Source organism: Theobroma cacao, chromosome 2, assembly GCF_053813885.1.
Source record: "Theobroma cacao isolate CCN51 chromosome 2, ASM5381388v1, whole genome shotgun sequence".
NCBI classification, from domain to species: Eukaryota; Viridiplantae; Streptophyta; class Magnoliopsida; order Malvales; family Malvaceae; genus Theobroma; species Theobroma cacao.
In genome coordinates, this window is record NC_142640.1 from 17904690 (window position 1) to 17919973 (window position 15284).

At 32.8% G+C, this 15284-nt stretch overlaps 1 protein-coding gene across 1 annotated transcript in view; it reads right to left on the minus strand.

Annotated features, from left to right (window-relative positions):
* Positions 1–2016: 2016 nt before the first annotated feature.
* The window catches only part of LOC18609023 (flavonoid 3',5'-methyltransferase-like), a 39765-nt gene continuing 26497 nt past the window's right edge, over positions 2017–15284 (minus strand). The window contains exons 2-6 of the mRNA XM_018114769.2: positions 4354–4441; positions 4066–4151; positions 3435–3579; positions 3075–3287; positions 2017–2632 (exon numbers count right to left, since the gene is read on the minus strand). Of these exons, the coding sequence (XP_017970258.1) occupies positions 2342–2632; positions 3075–3287; positions 3435–3579; positions 4066–4151; positions 4354–4404 (786 nt within the window). The 5' untranslated portion in view covers positions 4405–4441 and the 3' untranslated portion in view covers positions 2017–2341. The remainder of the gene's footprint in view (positions 2633–3074; positions 3288–3434; positions 3580–4065; positions 4152–4353; positions 4442–15284) is intronic.

Sequence of the window (15284 nt, forward strand, 5' to 3'; positions counted from 1 at the left end):
TGGTAAGTCTTTTGCAATGAAAGTCTTAACACCAGCAAGATAGATCCTTGGCATGCGGATCATCCATGATGGAGAGACCAAGAAGCTACGGTTGTCTTAGGAGAAGTATATTGAGAAAGTACTTCAACAGTTTTACATGGATAAAGCTAAAGTAGTAAGCACACCTTTTGCGACTCACTTTAGGTTTAACACTAGATAGTCTCCTTCTAATGATGAAGAGAAAGAAGACATGCAACATGTTCCTTATGCATCTATAGTAGGAAGTTTGATGTATGTATAGTTTGCACAAGGCTTGATATAACTCATGCAGTTGGTGCGGTTAGTCGTTTTCTTTCAAATCTTGGTAGAGAGCACTCGAAAGCTATGAAGTGGATTTTGAGATATCTTTGGGGCACTTCTAGTTTGAAGATCTGTTTTGGCATTGGAAAACCTATTCTTTGTGGTTACACAGATTCGGACATGGTTAGGGATGTTGACTCTAGAAAGTCTACTTTTGGTTATTTGATTACCTTTGTAGGGGGAGTTATAGCTTGGCAATCTAGATTGCAAAAATGTGTTGCTTTGTCTACTGAGGCTGAGTTTATTGCTGTTACAAAAGCTTGTAAATAGTTGCTTTGGATGAAGAACTTTGTGCATGAACTTGGTTTTACATAACAAAGATATGTTTTGTTTTGTGATAGTCAGAGTGCTATCCATCTTAGCAAGAATCCTATGTTCTATGGTAGATTTAAACATATTGATGTGCGATATCACTCGATACGTGATGTTCTGGACTCTAAGTTGTTGAGGCTTAAAAAGATTCACATAGATGATAATGGTTCAGACATGTTGATGAAGAATTTGCTGAAGGGGAAGTTCAAAGCTTGTCGTTTGATTGTCAGTTTGGCAGTTGCCTCCACTTGAATCGGAGGGGAAGTTTGTTGTGGGTCCTCTTCAAGTGGAGCCCACAACCAAATTAACGGAAAAAAGAAAAAAAGGTGCTTTTGCCTTTTATGATTAGGGATTTGTTTTTTAAAAAGAGAGGAAAAAGTGCCGATAAAGAAGAACAGGGAGAAACTTTTTGACTTGCTTTGTGTTATTGATTGGAAGGCGATTTGTGGTCCAATTTTGATTAAATTTCAGTTTGTTGTTCTTGACATTGTGAGCTTCAATTTGTACAGTCATATTGCATTTTTCTCTTCTCTATTTGTTGGGTTGTGATAGCTTTTATTTTGGATTTTATACATTGTTACTTGGTGATTTCTACTTTATTCATTGTAAGGACTGTTGTGAGTGTTAGAAATGCTAGATGACTCTTTGTTGTACTTATTTATCTTTTACTAAGGATTACTTTTCTAGATTAGGTCTTGTAATTTTTAACTCTCACATTTAGGAGTGTTGTACGTTAAAAATTGTGTGTTTTCTTGTGATTTTATTTTATACATTCATAACTATATTTGTTGTCTGGAATATTTTAGTTGATTGAATATTTGTTCCTCACAAGTTTTTTCAAGCGAAAAAAATTTTATTTTTTCTCGCTACTTTCACTATGTCAATACCTTTTGTTTACCCAGGATTGGAACAATCAAATTTAACGTTGCATCTCCAAAATTGGTGAGTAAGTCCATAAGGATAAGCATTAATTGAACAGCTAAAAAGGCTGCCTGAGGACGGGGGAATCGAATATGAATTAAGTTGACGGACATGGCGGAAAATTCTTTGGAATCAATTCCAGAACTTGACGGAGCATCAGATTCAAACAACTAATAATCCTCTTACCCTTTTTTGTTCTACTAGACGTAGCTGCAGAGGATATTGGAACACGTGTCTTCAATTCATGACTTTTGATTGAATTTTTTTCATCTTAAAAACGAATATTGAACTGATAATATTCGTTTTGTTTCTCTCTAATCACCCTTCCATTTAATTGGAAAATATCAATATTTTGACAAATTCCTAAATCAAATCGGTCCAAATGAAAAATCACACACAAAGAACACATAAATAATTTTTGTGAAACATTTCCATAACTTTTCACAAACAAATTTTCAAAATCATAATTATCAATTTTTCTCATAATTTTACATAACTTCTCTAGATACAACTCAAAAACATTAACACATATCTATAAGCACTCAGGAAACCCCAAACTCTTTTATCAAGTAAAATGTTAATCACCAATAACTTTTTAAACCAAAGTTGCTCCAATCAAATATATCCACAATGCAACAGAAAACCCAACAATCCATAGATTTGGCAGGGCATGCTACCATGTCAAACTCAACGTTCTATGTGCAACATTATTATTGTTTCAAACTGTATGTTGCACCAGAGTGGAATAGCCCACATTGACCGAGTTTTGCTAGTAGAGACGCCTGCAGAGAGTAAGACCATCACCAATGGAAAGAAGAGATGATTCAACACGAGGATCAGCTGTTATGAACCTATTGAATTCGATCACGAAGTTTCTGAGTTTCCTAATAGGCTCCTCCATGATTTCCTTGTCTGATTTTGCAACCGAACCCAAAAATAGGGTGTTGTCATCAGCTATAATTCCTCCGATCTTGACCAATTTCAGTGCTAGCTCATGAAATTTCAGGCAATCGTTCTCGGAAGCGTCCACATATATGAAATCAAAGGTATCTTCTTCACCCTACATTTTGTGGAAATCAGAACATGAGGATTACTGAAGCTATAGGATGTTATAATGGTAAAAAACTCGAGGTATAACAGTCATTTCATCGAGAATTTCTCTACACGTGAAATGAGAATGATATGCTAAATGTATGAGCATGCAAGGAAAGATAGATCAGGAATGATGAGTATATATACAAGAGAAAAGATGCGGTCGCAGACCCATGGGGAACAAAGTCACGGAAGAAACTTCCACAAATACTGTCCAGGAAGAACATGCGAAGCAATGGAAAGGAAATGACAGAAAAGGAGCCCACTTTTTACTGGCCTTGACGCTTGAATATGATGCAAAAGATGAAAAATGACTCATATATCTTGCTTAGTTTGAAAAGACTTGGACGGTTAACGTTGCATTTAATGAAGGATGAATAAGCAAGAACTAAACATTTCAAGGTACCAACGTGCAAGCAATGAAAGCTACAACTACTAGTATGCTTTCTGGAACTTTGGTCATTAATTGCGTATGTCAAGACAGCGCTGACGCAGTAAATAAGATCGTTTAGAAGTGGAAAGGCATCTGATGGGATGTAGTTAATCTTGTGCTCAATTCCAGCTTTCTTAATGAACGGTAGTCCAACCTCATAAGCTTCTTTATCCGGATCAATAGCTACTATCTGCCAGAAGGATGATAGATAATGTTGTTTGAACTTAGAAATCAGCTGCTACAAAAATGCTAGTCGCAAGGAGTAAATGCAGTGAGAAAAGAAAAGAAAGAGGAAGAAACAGGGCGATTTAGAAGCATAATAGTTGTCCAAGCTTACCTTGCCATCCTCAGGCAACGCAAGGGCAGTAGTAAGAAGGGAATAGCCTGTGAAAACTCCAATTCCCATGGTTTTCTTGCCATTTATGATCTTTAGAAGCACAGAGAGGAACTGCCCTTCATCAGCAGCCACATTCATCATGCTCCTGCAGCAAATCAAGTAAATCACGTTTCTTGAAGTTGTGTTCTAGATTTCTGAGTTTAAAAGTGGGTTAATACTGAATTACACATGTTCTTTTTAACCCTTTTTGTAATTGTTCCCTAGTGAAAAACTCTTCATTCGTTCTTGAAAAGCTTCTTTCGAAACAGTCTTTGCTTTGAACTGTAAAACATTAATTAACCTTTTACTCTTCTTTTTATACGTCTCTAATACCATATAGGAGTAGACACAAATTATATAGGAAAGCCTGCAGTTAAATGTAATTGGGAAAAATCACTTAAACAACAACTTTATATTGAATTAAATTAGTACAATTATATTATTTATATATCAGACCACTAACTATTACTCTATATTCTTAACATAACACATGTTTCTGTCATTACACCAAAAATAAAAAGGAAAAAGAAAGGAGAGAGAGAGAGAGCTTGTAATCAACCTGGATATACCACTAAAAGAAGGATGGACTTACCACTCCTTATACTTGTCGATGGTGGCCTCTCTTATTTCCATCAATTGCTGGTGCTCTTTAGGATAAGCACTTGTCTCTAAGACATACTGCAAATACAATAAGAAGAGCATTGGTCTTTTCTCCTCTAACTCGACTCAAAAAGTCACTTGGCCCGGGGAAAAAGAAAAAACAAAATTTATTTTTGTTGAGATTGAGAGAGTGCCCAAAAACTCAAAATGAGAGCAAGCAGGACGAAAAGGAAGAAACAAAAACGAAAAAGCTTAGACAATACATTGTCGCATGAAATACCTCTTGAAGGGCATTGCTAGAAAGTATGGTCTTCTTAAACCAATCTGCCATGGTTCAAATGTTCTCTTGCAATTGGCTTCACTGAATTCTGCAAAGCTTGAATTAGTTAATTCAAAAAATTTATAATAAGAGTTAAGACCACCAAAAAAGAAAAAAAAACAATGAGACATCTTTTTGGTGTCTATATATAGTCCCAATATGTAAGGGGCTTGAGGCTCAAACATTAATTTGTTGTGCATCGGAACATTTTTGAGGTCTAACCACCTTTCAAATCTTCTCCACCTAATCCCATATCACTATCAAAATTATTGTTGACAAAATATAAATGAAAAACATGTAATAATAACAATCCATTCTTTCGAAACCAATTATTGAAAAACAAGAAAGGAAAAACCCTTCTCAAGTGTGCTAGACAAAACCACAACTATTTTTTCTCATAATTAAAACAAAATCACAATCACAGGAAGTAACAACACAAGCATGCACACTCGGAAAATAAAAACACTTCGGCAATTGACATTGTCGCAGGTGGTATGCAAATTGCAACACCCCCTCGGGATCCAACGATCCTGGATTCACTCTCCGAATCCTCTCAAACCCCACATCTCAGCCGTCCTTTCTGGTCCACAGTCTTTACTGCCCAAACTAGATCATTAATTCCTTTCGGTACAAGAAACGAGTACCAAACCAACAACCAACCCACTTCTCTTTAAAGCTTAACTCGCATATGCTACCAAGTTAGAGATGCTGTCTGAAGATTTTAAATTTTCAATGAAAGAGCCCTGTTTCATATCTTGCATAGCTTAGAAATCCAGTGACAATTAGGTGCCATTCTCTATTATATATCTGAAAGACTAAATGCTTAATTTGTGGTCAAAACTTTTGGATTTTTGTCAATTTAGGCCAAATGTTTCAATTGTAACAATTAAAGACCAAACGTCTTTGGTTTCTTACAATTAAGGGTTAAGGTGAGAGGCGTTTGGCTCATGTAGGACACGCACATGATGTGGACATTAACATTTTTCAACATGGCGTGGCGTGTAACAACCTTTTTATTATGACGTGTAATAGCCAAATTTTTTAACATGGTATGTAACAATTGCATTTTTTAACATGGCGTGTAACAACAAAATTTTTAATATGATATGTAATAGCTACATTTTTCAATATGTTGTGTAACAATTAAATTGTTAACTACCATGTTATCAGCTCGCGTGATTTTCTATCGCGTGTGATACACGCTCCATCCACTTGTCAATTTATCCCTTAATTGTAAAAAATCGAATATGTTTGGCCCTTAATTGTTATAATTGAAATTTTTGGCCTTTAATTGAAAAAATGTCCAAACGTTTAGCCCAGCATTTAGCCCAAATGAATGACGAACTGTTATTTTGTGTTAGACTAAGTTCTCTTGGTAGTAGGCCTATGATTTATGCAATAAATTTATGGGAAAATAGATAAAAGTTTATTATTTTCTTTTGATTTTGGTTATAATGAAATTTAGATCAAAAGTGTCCTCGCACCTAAGTTAATAAATGTGCATTATAAGATTAAAGATGGGCAAAGGGTAGGAAATATTAGAAGAAAAAGAATTGAAGAGAAAGTTATGTTGTTATAATGTGTGAGTCCTGAAACTCAATAGTTCAACTTAAGAAGTTGCTATCAATCTTTTTTGTTTAGGTATGATTGATCACCTATGTAAATCAATTATTTGTAAAGAGATTCTAAGCTTAATTTAGGTTCATTAAAAAGAATAGGTTCTAGTCTACATAGCATATTAGTTTTGAAAGTTCATTTATGTGTGAGGAAGGTATCAACACCCTCACAACGCTCATTTTGGTATCTAATTAATTATGGCATTTTAAGCCTTAGTAAATAAAATCTAGTTCAATATTCAATTTTTATTTCCTTTGCCCATTTTCTATTTTTATTATTTCTATTTTCTTTTGTTAATTTTTTTAAACAAGTAAATAAAGATTCTTGGTATTGAAAGTTTTCCAAAATCTCCAAACTCTTATGGCATAATTTTGGAAAATTTTTTCACCTAGAAATTCTCAAGAACACCTCTTTTGGCATCCTTGGGATTCAATTATTGGAGAATTTATTTATTTAATTTTATATTTTTATCTTTTTTATTTTATTCAAATATTTATGTAAATCCTTGGTATTAAAAATTTTCCAAAACCTCCAAAGTCTTATGGCAAAATTTTGGAAGATTTTCTCATCTAAAAATTCCCAAGAAGCCACCTCTCTTAGCATTCTTAAGATTTCATCATTGGATAATTTCTATAAATTTATGTAATATTCTTAATTTTTAAATGATAAAAAAATAAAATCATAAAAAAATTAGTTCAATGGTTATTAAACTAAGAAAACACTTTAATCAAAATGTTGAAATATCAATTAAACTAATTTCAATATAAAAAGAAATAAAAAGGAAACTCACCTAGTTGGATTGAAAAACCACAAAAGTGAAAAAAAAAAAAAAACAGGTTAATGGGTCAAGGTTACCTAAATGAGTTCACACAAGCCCAAATACCAAGTGCACGTTAGATTAATTAAATCTGGCCCACAAAGGTCTTCTTTAGTTGATGCAAAACGACATTGTTTTGCTCATGATAGAAAAGCTTCCCTTTCCTTCTTTTCCTTATTTTTGACTTTTGCTCTCTCTAAGTGAGAGCTTCTCTCTTTAAAAGAAAAAAAAGTTCCCTATTTTCATAGAACCCAACCAATAAAAAATCTCTATGCTGCCATGCCAAGCACCTTTTGTCGTTGTCGACCACCATTCGTCGGTGACGGAATCATACCAAATTTTACTAAAGAACTCCTCTTAATGTCGTCGTCCCTTTTAATTGGAATAGTTTATTTAAAAACTAAATCGATTTTCCTAGATCTAAAAAAAATTGAAAACCCAAGAACCCAAGAACTCCAAAAACTATTTTCTTTCCTCTGTCGATCTTTTGGTTTTCTTTCTTTTTTTCATGTGTTTTTGGCACTATTGCTTGGGTATATTTATACCTAATGTGTTCTATTTCTTCTTAAATTAGTTTCTTGAGTTTTGATTCAATCTGACCTAATCTCTTTTACATTTTAAGTTCATTTAGGATTAAGATTGATGCACACCTATTCTTACCTTTTTTCAGGTTTATCTCATTTTTTTTCTAATTTTCATATATTTATTATTTTAAAAATTCAATAGACACCCCAAAGAATAATTGCCCTTCTTTGCACATTTCTTGAGAACTAGGAATTGTGCAAAGACAAAGACACCATTTTGGCTGAAAAGATAATTTTCCAAAGAAGATGCTCCTAATATGGAATAAGGTTATGTAGCTTTAAAAAAAAAAAGGAATGAACTCCTTATCTAGAATGAGGCTATATAACTTTAAAATGAATAAACTCCTCATTTTGAATGAGGCTATATAACTTTAAAAAGGAATAAGCTCCTTATTTGGAATAAAACTATATAATCTTAAAATGAATAAATTCTTCATTTAGAATGAGACTATGTAACTTTGAAATAAATAAACTCATCATCTAGAATGAGGCAACATAACTTTAAAAGGAATAAACTCCTTGTTTGGAACGAGGCTACTTAACTTTGAAATGAATAAACTCCTCATATGGAATGAGACTGTGTAACTTTAAAAGGAATAAATTCGTCATTTGGAATGATGTTACTTACTTTAAAATGATTTTTAATAATGAAAATTACTATTATGGTATGCAAATGCTTAACTACTTAGATGATGTCATGCATCCAAATTTATGGCTTTCAAAGGTCCTTAAATTCCATTATTCATTTTTTCTCCTGTATTCTTCAATCAAATAATGTTTATTCTTGAAATTTCTACATTTCGTTGAACTTGTTTTCCTTTGAATGCTTTCATTTTTCTTCATCACCAAGAGGTTAAGGCCATTTTGTTCTTTGTTCATTCATCATTGACTAGTTTCTTTTTTCCAATGATTTCAACGTATGTTCGTTAATCCTTTGTTCATTACTATTTCAATTTAATGACAAATGCAATGCACTTTCCAAATCTCTTCAATTCATAGTAAAATGGAAAATTGGTGGAGAAATAAGAGTAATTGGGAAAACAATTGTTGACTCCATGTGTTTTTGATGATAACAAAACATTTTCATTCATTGATGTCTAATTACTTTATTTAAGTGTAAAGGATAAAGTTTAAAACCCTTAATATATTTGTTGTTTGGAAGTCAAGAAGACTGCTTAATTATAAGACAAGTTAATCAGTTAAATAAGCAAATAAAAAAAGAACCAAATGAAGATAAAACAATGTTAATTGATTAACATGGAGTCTTAATCAGTTAAGGCATAGCTGGGCGCTATAAAAAAGCAAGATAGAAAAGCCTTAATAAGTTAGCACAGGACTTAACTGATTAAGAGAGTGCTAGAAACGAAACATAGAAGCTCGTTAATCGGTTAAGCAAAGGAGCTAATTGGGTAAAGCTCAAACTTGAAGCACCTAGAAGTGTCAAAACTCAAAATTCAAAGTGATGTTGACCATCCAAAGGCACCAAAGCAAGCGATTCAAAGTTAAAAAATTCTTAATTGGTTGAAGTCCATTTTAATTAATTAAAGATGAAAAAATAGAGGCCTTAATCAACTAGTAAGAGCTCTAATCAGTTGAAGAATGATTGATGAAACACAGTGTTTAAAGGTGCTTGAAAATGTAAAGTTATTAATCAATTAAAGCTACTGTTAACTGGTTAACATAGAGAAACAATGTACAAGTTAGAGAAAGCTTAATCGATTAAAGCTCACCTTTAACCGATTAATGAAACACTGTTAACACTTTTAAATTTAAGAACTAAAAGACAAAATAATGACTAGAAATTGTTTTTAACGACCAAATTCTATCTCCAACAGTCAGAATTGATTTTTCAAATATTTAAAACCTTTCCAATAGTAAAAAATCAATGAGAAAAGTTTCAAAAAGTTTGAAAGAGCTTATCAAAGTAAAAACTTTCTCTTTTACACTTGTATTCCATTCTTATCTTTATGAAACTATTTGAGTTGAAGCTTATACAACTTAGATAAGTTAGGTGATCATTTGTACCTCATTTTAGGGGTAATATAAGCTAAGGTAAGCTTAGAACTTGTTGTAAAAGGGTTGAAGCTTGGATTAGAAGCCCCCCTTGTAAAAGTTTGGTGGAAGCTATGAATTCCACTAGTTCTAGTGAAGTTGGGTTGAAAATCCTTGATTGGAAATATCAAGGTAGTAGATATAGATAAAGTGGATTGAACCACTATAAATATTGTGTTTTGTCCACTTCTTTTAACCTCTTTTTACTTAGTGTTTGCTAACTTTAACAAGTTTTCAAACCATTCATCTGAAATCTTCCAAACAAATTTTATATTTCAAGAGCTACCTTCAAAAATAATTTTAAGTGTTATTCACCCCCTTCTAGTACTTTTTTTGGAACTAATATGTGATATTAGAGTCTAACCCTTTGATTTAAGGCTTAACATCCTTAAAGGAGATCCAATGGCTACACAAAACACAAATGTGGCTGAGTGACAATCTACAAATAAGCTTCCTCTATTTAGTGGATCAAACTAGCAATATCAGAGCACTAGAATATCAATTTACATTAAAGCTGTAGACTAGTGGATGTGAGATGTTATCATAAATGGTCCTTACACTCCCATTTGCACAAATTTGATCATGTGTGAGAAAATGCCCAAATCTAGGGAATAGTGGACTGAGGCTGAAATGAAAAAAGTCCAACTGAATTCCAAAGCCATCAACACTCTTTATTATGCCTTAACCTCTATTGAATTTAACAAAATTTTTAGACATACCACAGCTAAGGAAATTTGAGAAATGCTTAAGATCATCCATGAGAGGACTTCTCAAATTAAGGAGTCCAAAATCACCCTTCTTATCCACAATTATAAAATGTTCAAAATGGAACCCGATGAGGACATAACTTCAATGTATAACCGATTCACCAACATAGGCAATAAGCTCTATCAACTAAGAAAAGTCATATCTGAACATGAGCTAGTAAAAAGACTTTGTAGAAGCTTACCAAAGTGCTAGAAACCAAAAGTGACTGCCATCTGAGCAGCAAAAAACATCAATGCAATCACTCTTGATGAGATATGTGGTTCACATCTCACACATAAGCTTGAAATAAAGGAAAAAAATGAAGAAGAAAAGAAAGAGGCTAAAGAGAAAAAAAAAATCTTGTATTAAAGTTGAGTTCACTTGAAGAAGAGTTAGAAAATCTTACAAGTGATAATGATGAAGAGTACAGTTGTCAATATGGGCTGGCCCGGCCTAGCCCAACCCAAGCCTTTGTAGGCTAAGAAAATATGGATCGGGCCGAGCCAGCCCATTTTATATGGGCCATCAAAACCTCAACCCAACCACCCCTTTGCTAGCCCATGAGCTAGGTTGGGTTAGCCCATTTTTTATTTTTTTCAAAAAAATTATTTTTATAATTTTATAATAAAATTATTTTATGATTTAATTTATAAATTAAAATTATTAATTTGATAAGTAAAGATTAAATGCATTAAAATATATAAAATAAATAATATTATTGGTAATTAAATTATTAATCTTATATAATTAAATATATAAAATTATTAAATTAATTAAAATTATTTATTTTTTGGCCCACAAGGCTGGTCCTCCCAGCCCACCTCAACCCACTGATTTGGTGGGCTGGCCCACTTAGGCCTAGTTCAAATATGGGTCTAAAATTTTAAGCCCACCACCCTATATTTGATAAAAAATGGGTCGACCCAATGGGCCAGACCCATTTTGACAGCTATAATGAAGATTTAGCCATGATTGCTAGAATATTCAAGAAGCTAATGGGACAAAAAGACAAAGGATTTGGAGTAAAAAAATAAAAAAAAGATCAAGATTCTTCATGAAAAACTTAGTTCAAAAAGAAGGATAAAGTGGTATGCTTTGAGTGCAAAAAACTTGGTCACTTTAAATTCGAATGTTCACTACTCAAAGAGGAATCCTCAAAGAAGACCAAGAAGTAAAAAAAGGCAATGGTGGCAGTAACTTGGTCGGATAGTGACTCCTCTAGCTTGAAGGATAAAAAATACAAGATTAAAAATAGAGCAAATTTTTGCTTAATGGCCAAAGATGATGAATTCGAGGTAACATCTCATTTATGTGATATTTCATATGATGAATTTCAAGATGAGTATGGTTGCTTATATGTTGAATTGGAAAAATTAGCTTTAAAGTATAAGGTTTTGAAAAAGAAAGATTTATCTTTAGTTAATGAATTAGAGGAAATCAAGCATGTTTTCCATTCTGTTTTTGATCAAAGAAACATTTTTCAAGTTGAACTTGAGCATTCCAAAATAGATTTCGAATCTTTAAAGTTGGAACTAGAAAGCAAAAATGAAGCCTTGCGAAAGACATTGGATGAGAATGTTGCTTTCAAAGCTTCAATTGAAGAGAGTTCAAAACTGAAATTGAATAAAGAAGAGAAACCGAAAGGAAATGCTATTTTTGTGAGGAAAAAAGATGTATCTTTGTTCCATTGTTATACTTGTGTCAAGAGAGGCCATTTCTCTTTTGATTGTTATTGTAAGGGTAATAATCTCCCTAAAACCAAGATGGTTTGGGTGCCTAAAGGTTTTTATGTGCTTACTAACCCCCAAGGATCCATCAAGGTATGGGTATATTCGAAAAAAAATAAAAAATTATTTTCTAGGTTGGGCAAGAGTAAAAAGAGCAATGTTTGAAAGCTCAACCAAAGGACTTGTTACTTGGATAGTGGCTACTCAAGGCATATGATCAAAAATGAAAATTTATTTGTCAAGCTTGATAGAAAGAAAAGTTGTATTGTCTCTTTTGGTGATGACTCCAAAGGTATCATCCAAGAAATTAGAACCATTAGTAACACTTTTCAAACTCAAATCAAGCATGTTTTATTTGTTAAAGGTCTAAAGTATTAATTGTTAAGCATTAGTCAACTTTGTGACAAAGGATTTAGAGTTTGCGTTGATTCCCATGAATGTCAAGTAATTGATATTGACGCTAAAATAGTTGCATTTGTTGGCTTAAAAGTTGAGAACATGTATGTGATTTATCTTGATGAAGTTGAATTTCACAATGAATCTTGTCTTATGGCCAATGATGTTTGTGACAGTTGGTTGTGGCATAGAAGGTTAGGATATGCTAACATGCATACCGTTTCAAAACTTTTACGAAAGGATTTAGTCATTGGACTTCTAAAGATCTCTTTTGAAAATGACAAAGTTTGTGATGTATGTCAATTTGGAAAACAAGTAAGAAGTGCTTTTAAAATCAAAGAAAGTAATTTCAACTTCTAGACCACTTAAACTATTACACATGGACTTGTTTGGATCTATTGATGTCACTAGGAGGCAAGTCATATGACTTTGTTATTGTTGATGATTATTCTAGATATAATTAGGTATACTTTTTTGCTCAAAAAGATGATGCATTACCTACTCTAGTTAAACATTGTAAGAAAGTGCATTTCCAAATAGTTTTATTCTGGAAGAAGTATATGTTGAGCAACCTCTTGGTTTTGAGGATTTTGAAAAGATTAATCATGTTTATTAATTGCATAAAGCATTCTATGAATTGAAACAAGCTCCTAGAGCTTGGTATGAAAGGCTTTCTAAATTTTTGATAAAAAAAGGATTTTCTAAGGGGAGTGTAGATTCTATACTTTTCATTAAGCAAAATAAAAATGATTTACATGTTGTTTAGATTTATGTTGATGATACAATGTTTGGAGTTACAAATGAAAAACTCTATGAGAATTATGCAAAGGAAATGTAAGGTGAGTTTATTGGCTCCATTAGTTTTTGATGATAATAAAACATTCTCATTTCATTTGTGTCTAACATTTTTATCTAAGTGTGTAGGACAAAAAGTCATATGGAAATAATAAATCAACCTTTTAAATGTATATATCAAGAATCATGAAAATGAAGAAAAATGATTGATCAACTAAGAGGAAAGTCTTTAGTTAAATAATGAAGAATGTTGGTTGATAAAAATTTAAATTGGAGAAATGGTGGGCTGAAGAATATTGAGAAACAGAACCAACTTAGTCGACCAAGATAAGGGTTAGTCGACTAAGAAGCTACTGCCAAAATATGGATTTCAAGACAGAACCAACTTAATTGACCAAGAAATGGGTTAGTCGACTAAGTGCACACTACCAGAACTGTTAGATACAAAGAGCGATAAATAGAGACAACTTAGTTGACTAAGATATCGTTTGTCGACCAAGAGCATTTTGCATGCAAGTTTGAAATCTGCACTAAAAGACAGAGTAATGGCTAGAACCAACTCCCAACTGTCTCAAACAGCTAGAAAACTGTCAAACTCCCATCAGAGATGTTTCTCCAAGTATAAAAAGGTATTATAACAGTTAAAAAGTAGTTCTTTGGAAGTTTTGGAAGATATTTGAGTCATATACAATTGAAAAACTAAAAAATCTCCTCTGCACCTTGCTGCACTTAAACGCCAATCTTTTGTATTTGTACTTGGCACTCAACCTTGTACCATTTAGATCAACCTTGTGATCATAGGTACTTTCTTTTACTTCTCTTCTTATATTCTTAGAGTGAGGGAGTCACTCTAAGTGGTTGTTTCAAGCTAGATTTGCTTGAATGTGTTAAGGTTCTAACTTAGCCTCGAAAAGTTAGGTGTTGGGTTTTAGTTTAGCCTGTGAAAAATTATTGTGAAAAGTTTTGGCTGAGCCTGGTAAAAGCCATTGTAAAGCTTGGTGAAAGCTTATGAATTTCACCGGTTCTTAGTGGAATTGTTTGAAAAATCTTTGGTTGGATAATCAAAGTAGTGGATGTAGGACTTGGACCAAACCACTTTAAATTCCTGCGCATTTTTTACTCTGTTTTTATTTTCTTTGTTCTGAAAATTAGTTCCTTATCTTGTCAAGAGTCGATTTGTGCTATTCACCCCTATCTAGCACATATAATTGGGACCAACAAGTGGTATTAGAGCTAGTTCCCTATTATTAAGGTCTAACACCTTTGGGAAGATCCAAATGGCTCTACAAAAATCAGTAGTTGCTGAGGGATAATCCACAAACAGACCACCTCTGTTTGATGGCTCTAATTATCCATATTGGAGTATTAGAACGTCAATTTATGTTAGGGCTTATGACTATGAGATGTGGGATATCATTACCGATGGTCTTTTCATTCTAATGATTAAAAGTTCAGTCAATGGTAAGAAAACTCCTAAGGATAGAAATAAATGGATTAAAGATGAAATGAGGAGAGCACAAATCAACTCTAAGGCCATGCACACTCTTATTTGTGCACTTGATTATAGAGAATATGACAAAGTGTCCATGTGCAAAAGTGCCAAGGAAATTTGGCAAAAATTAGAAGAGTTATAGGGAGAAACAAAGATGCAAAAGGAAGAAAAGCCAAAAAAAAAAAAAAAATCGAAGAAGTCAATGGTGGCTGCAACATGGTTAGACAATGATACTTCAAGCTCAAATGTTGAAGAAGAAAAAGCTAAAGAATGAGCAAATTTATGTCTAATGGCTAGAGAAGATGAATCTGAGGTATCCTCATCCCTCTGTGATATTTCTATTGATGATTTACATGATGAGTATGAGTGCCTTTATGATGAATTTGAAAAACTTTATTCAAAATACAAGACTTTAAAGAAAAAGACTGCATCTCTTGAAAATGATTTGGAAAAGATAAAAGAAGAGTTTAATTCTATTTTTGAGCAAAGAAATTTTCTGCAAGTTGAGTTAGAACATTCAAAAATAGATTTTGAAGTCTTAAAATTAGAGCTGGACAATAGAATTGAAGCTTTGCAAAAGGCAATAGATGAAAATGTTGCTTTTAAGAATTTAAGTAAAGAATCATAAAAAAAGCATAAATTTCAGAAGAAATGCAAATGACTTT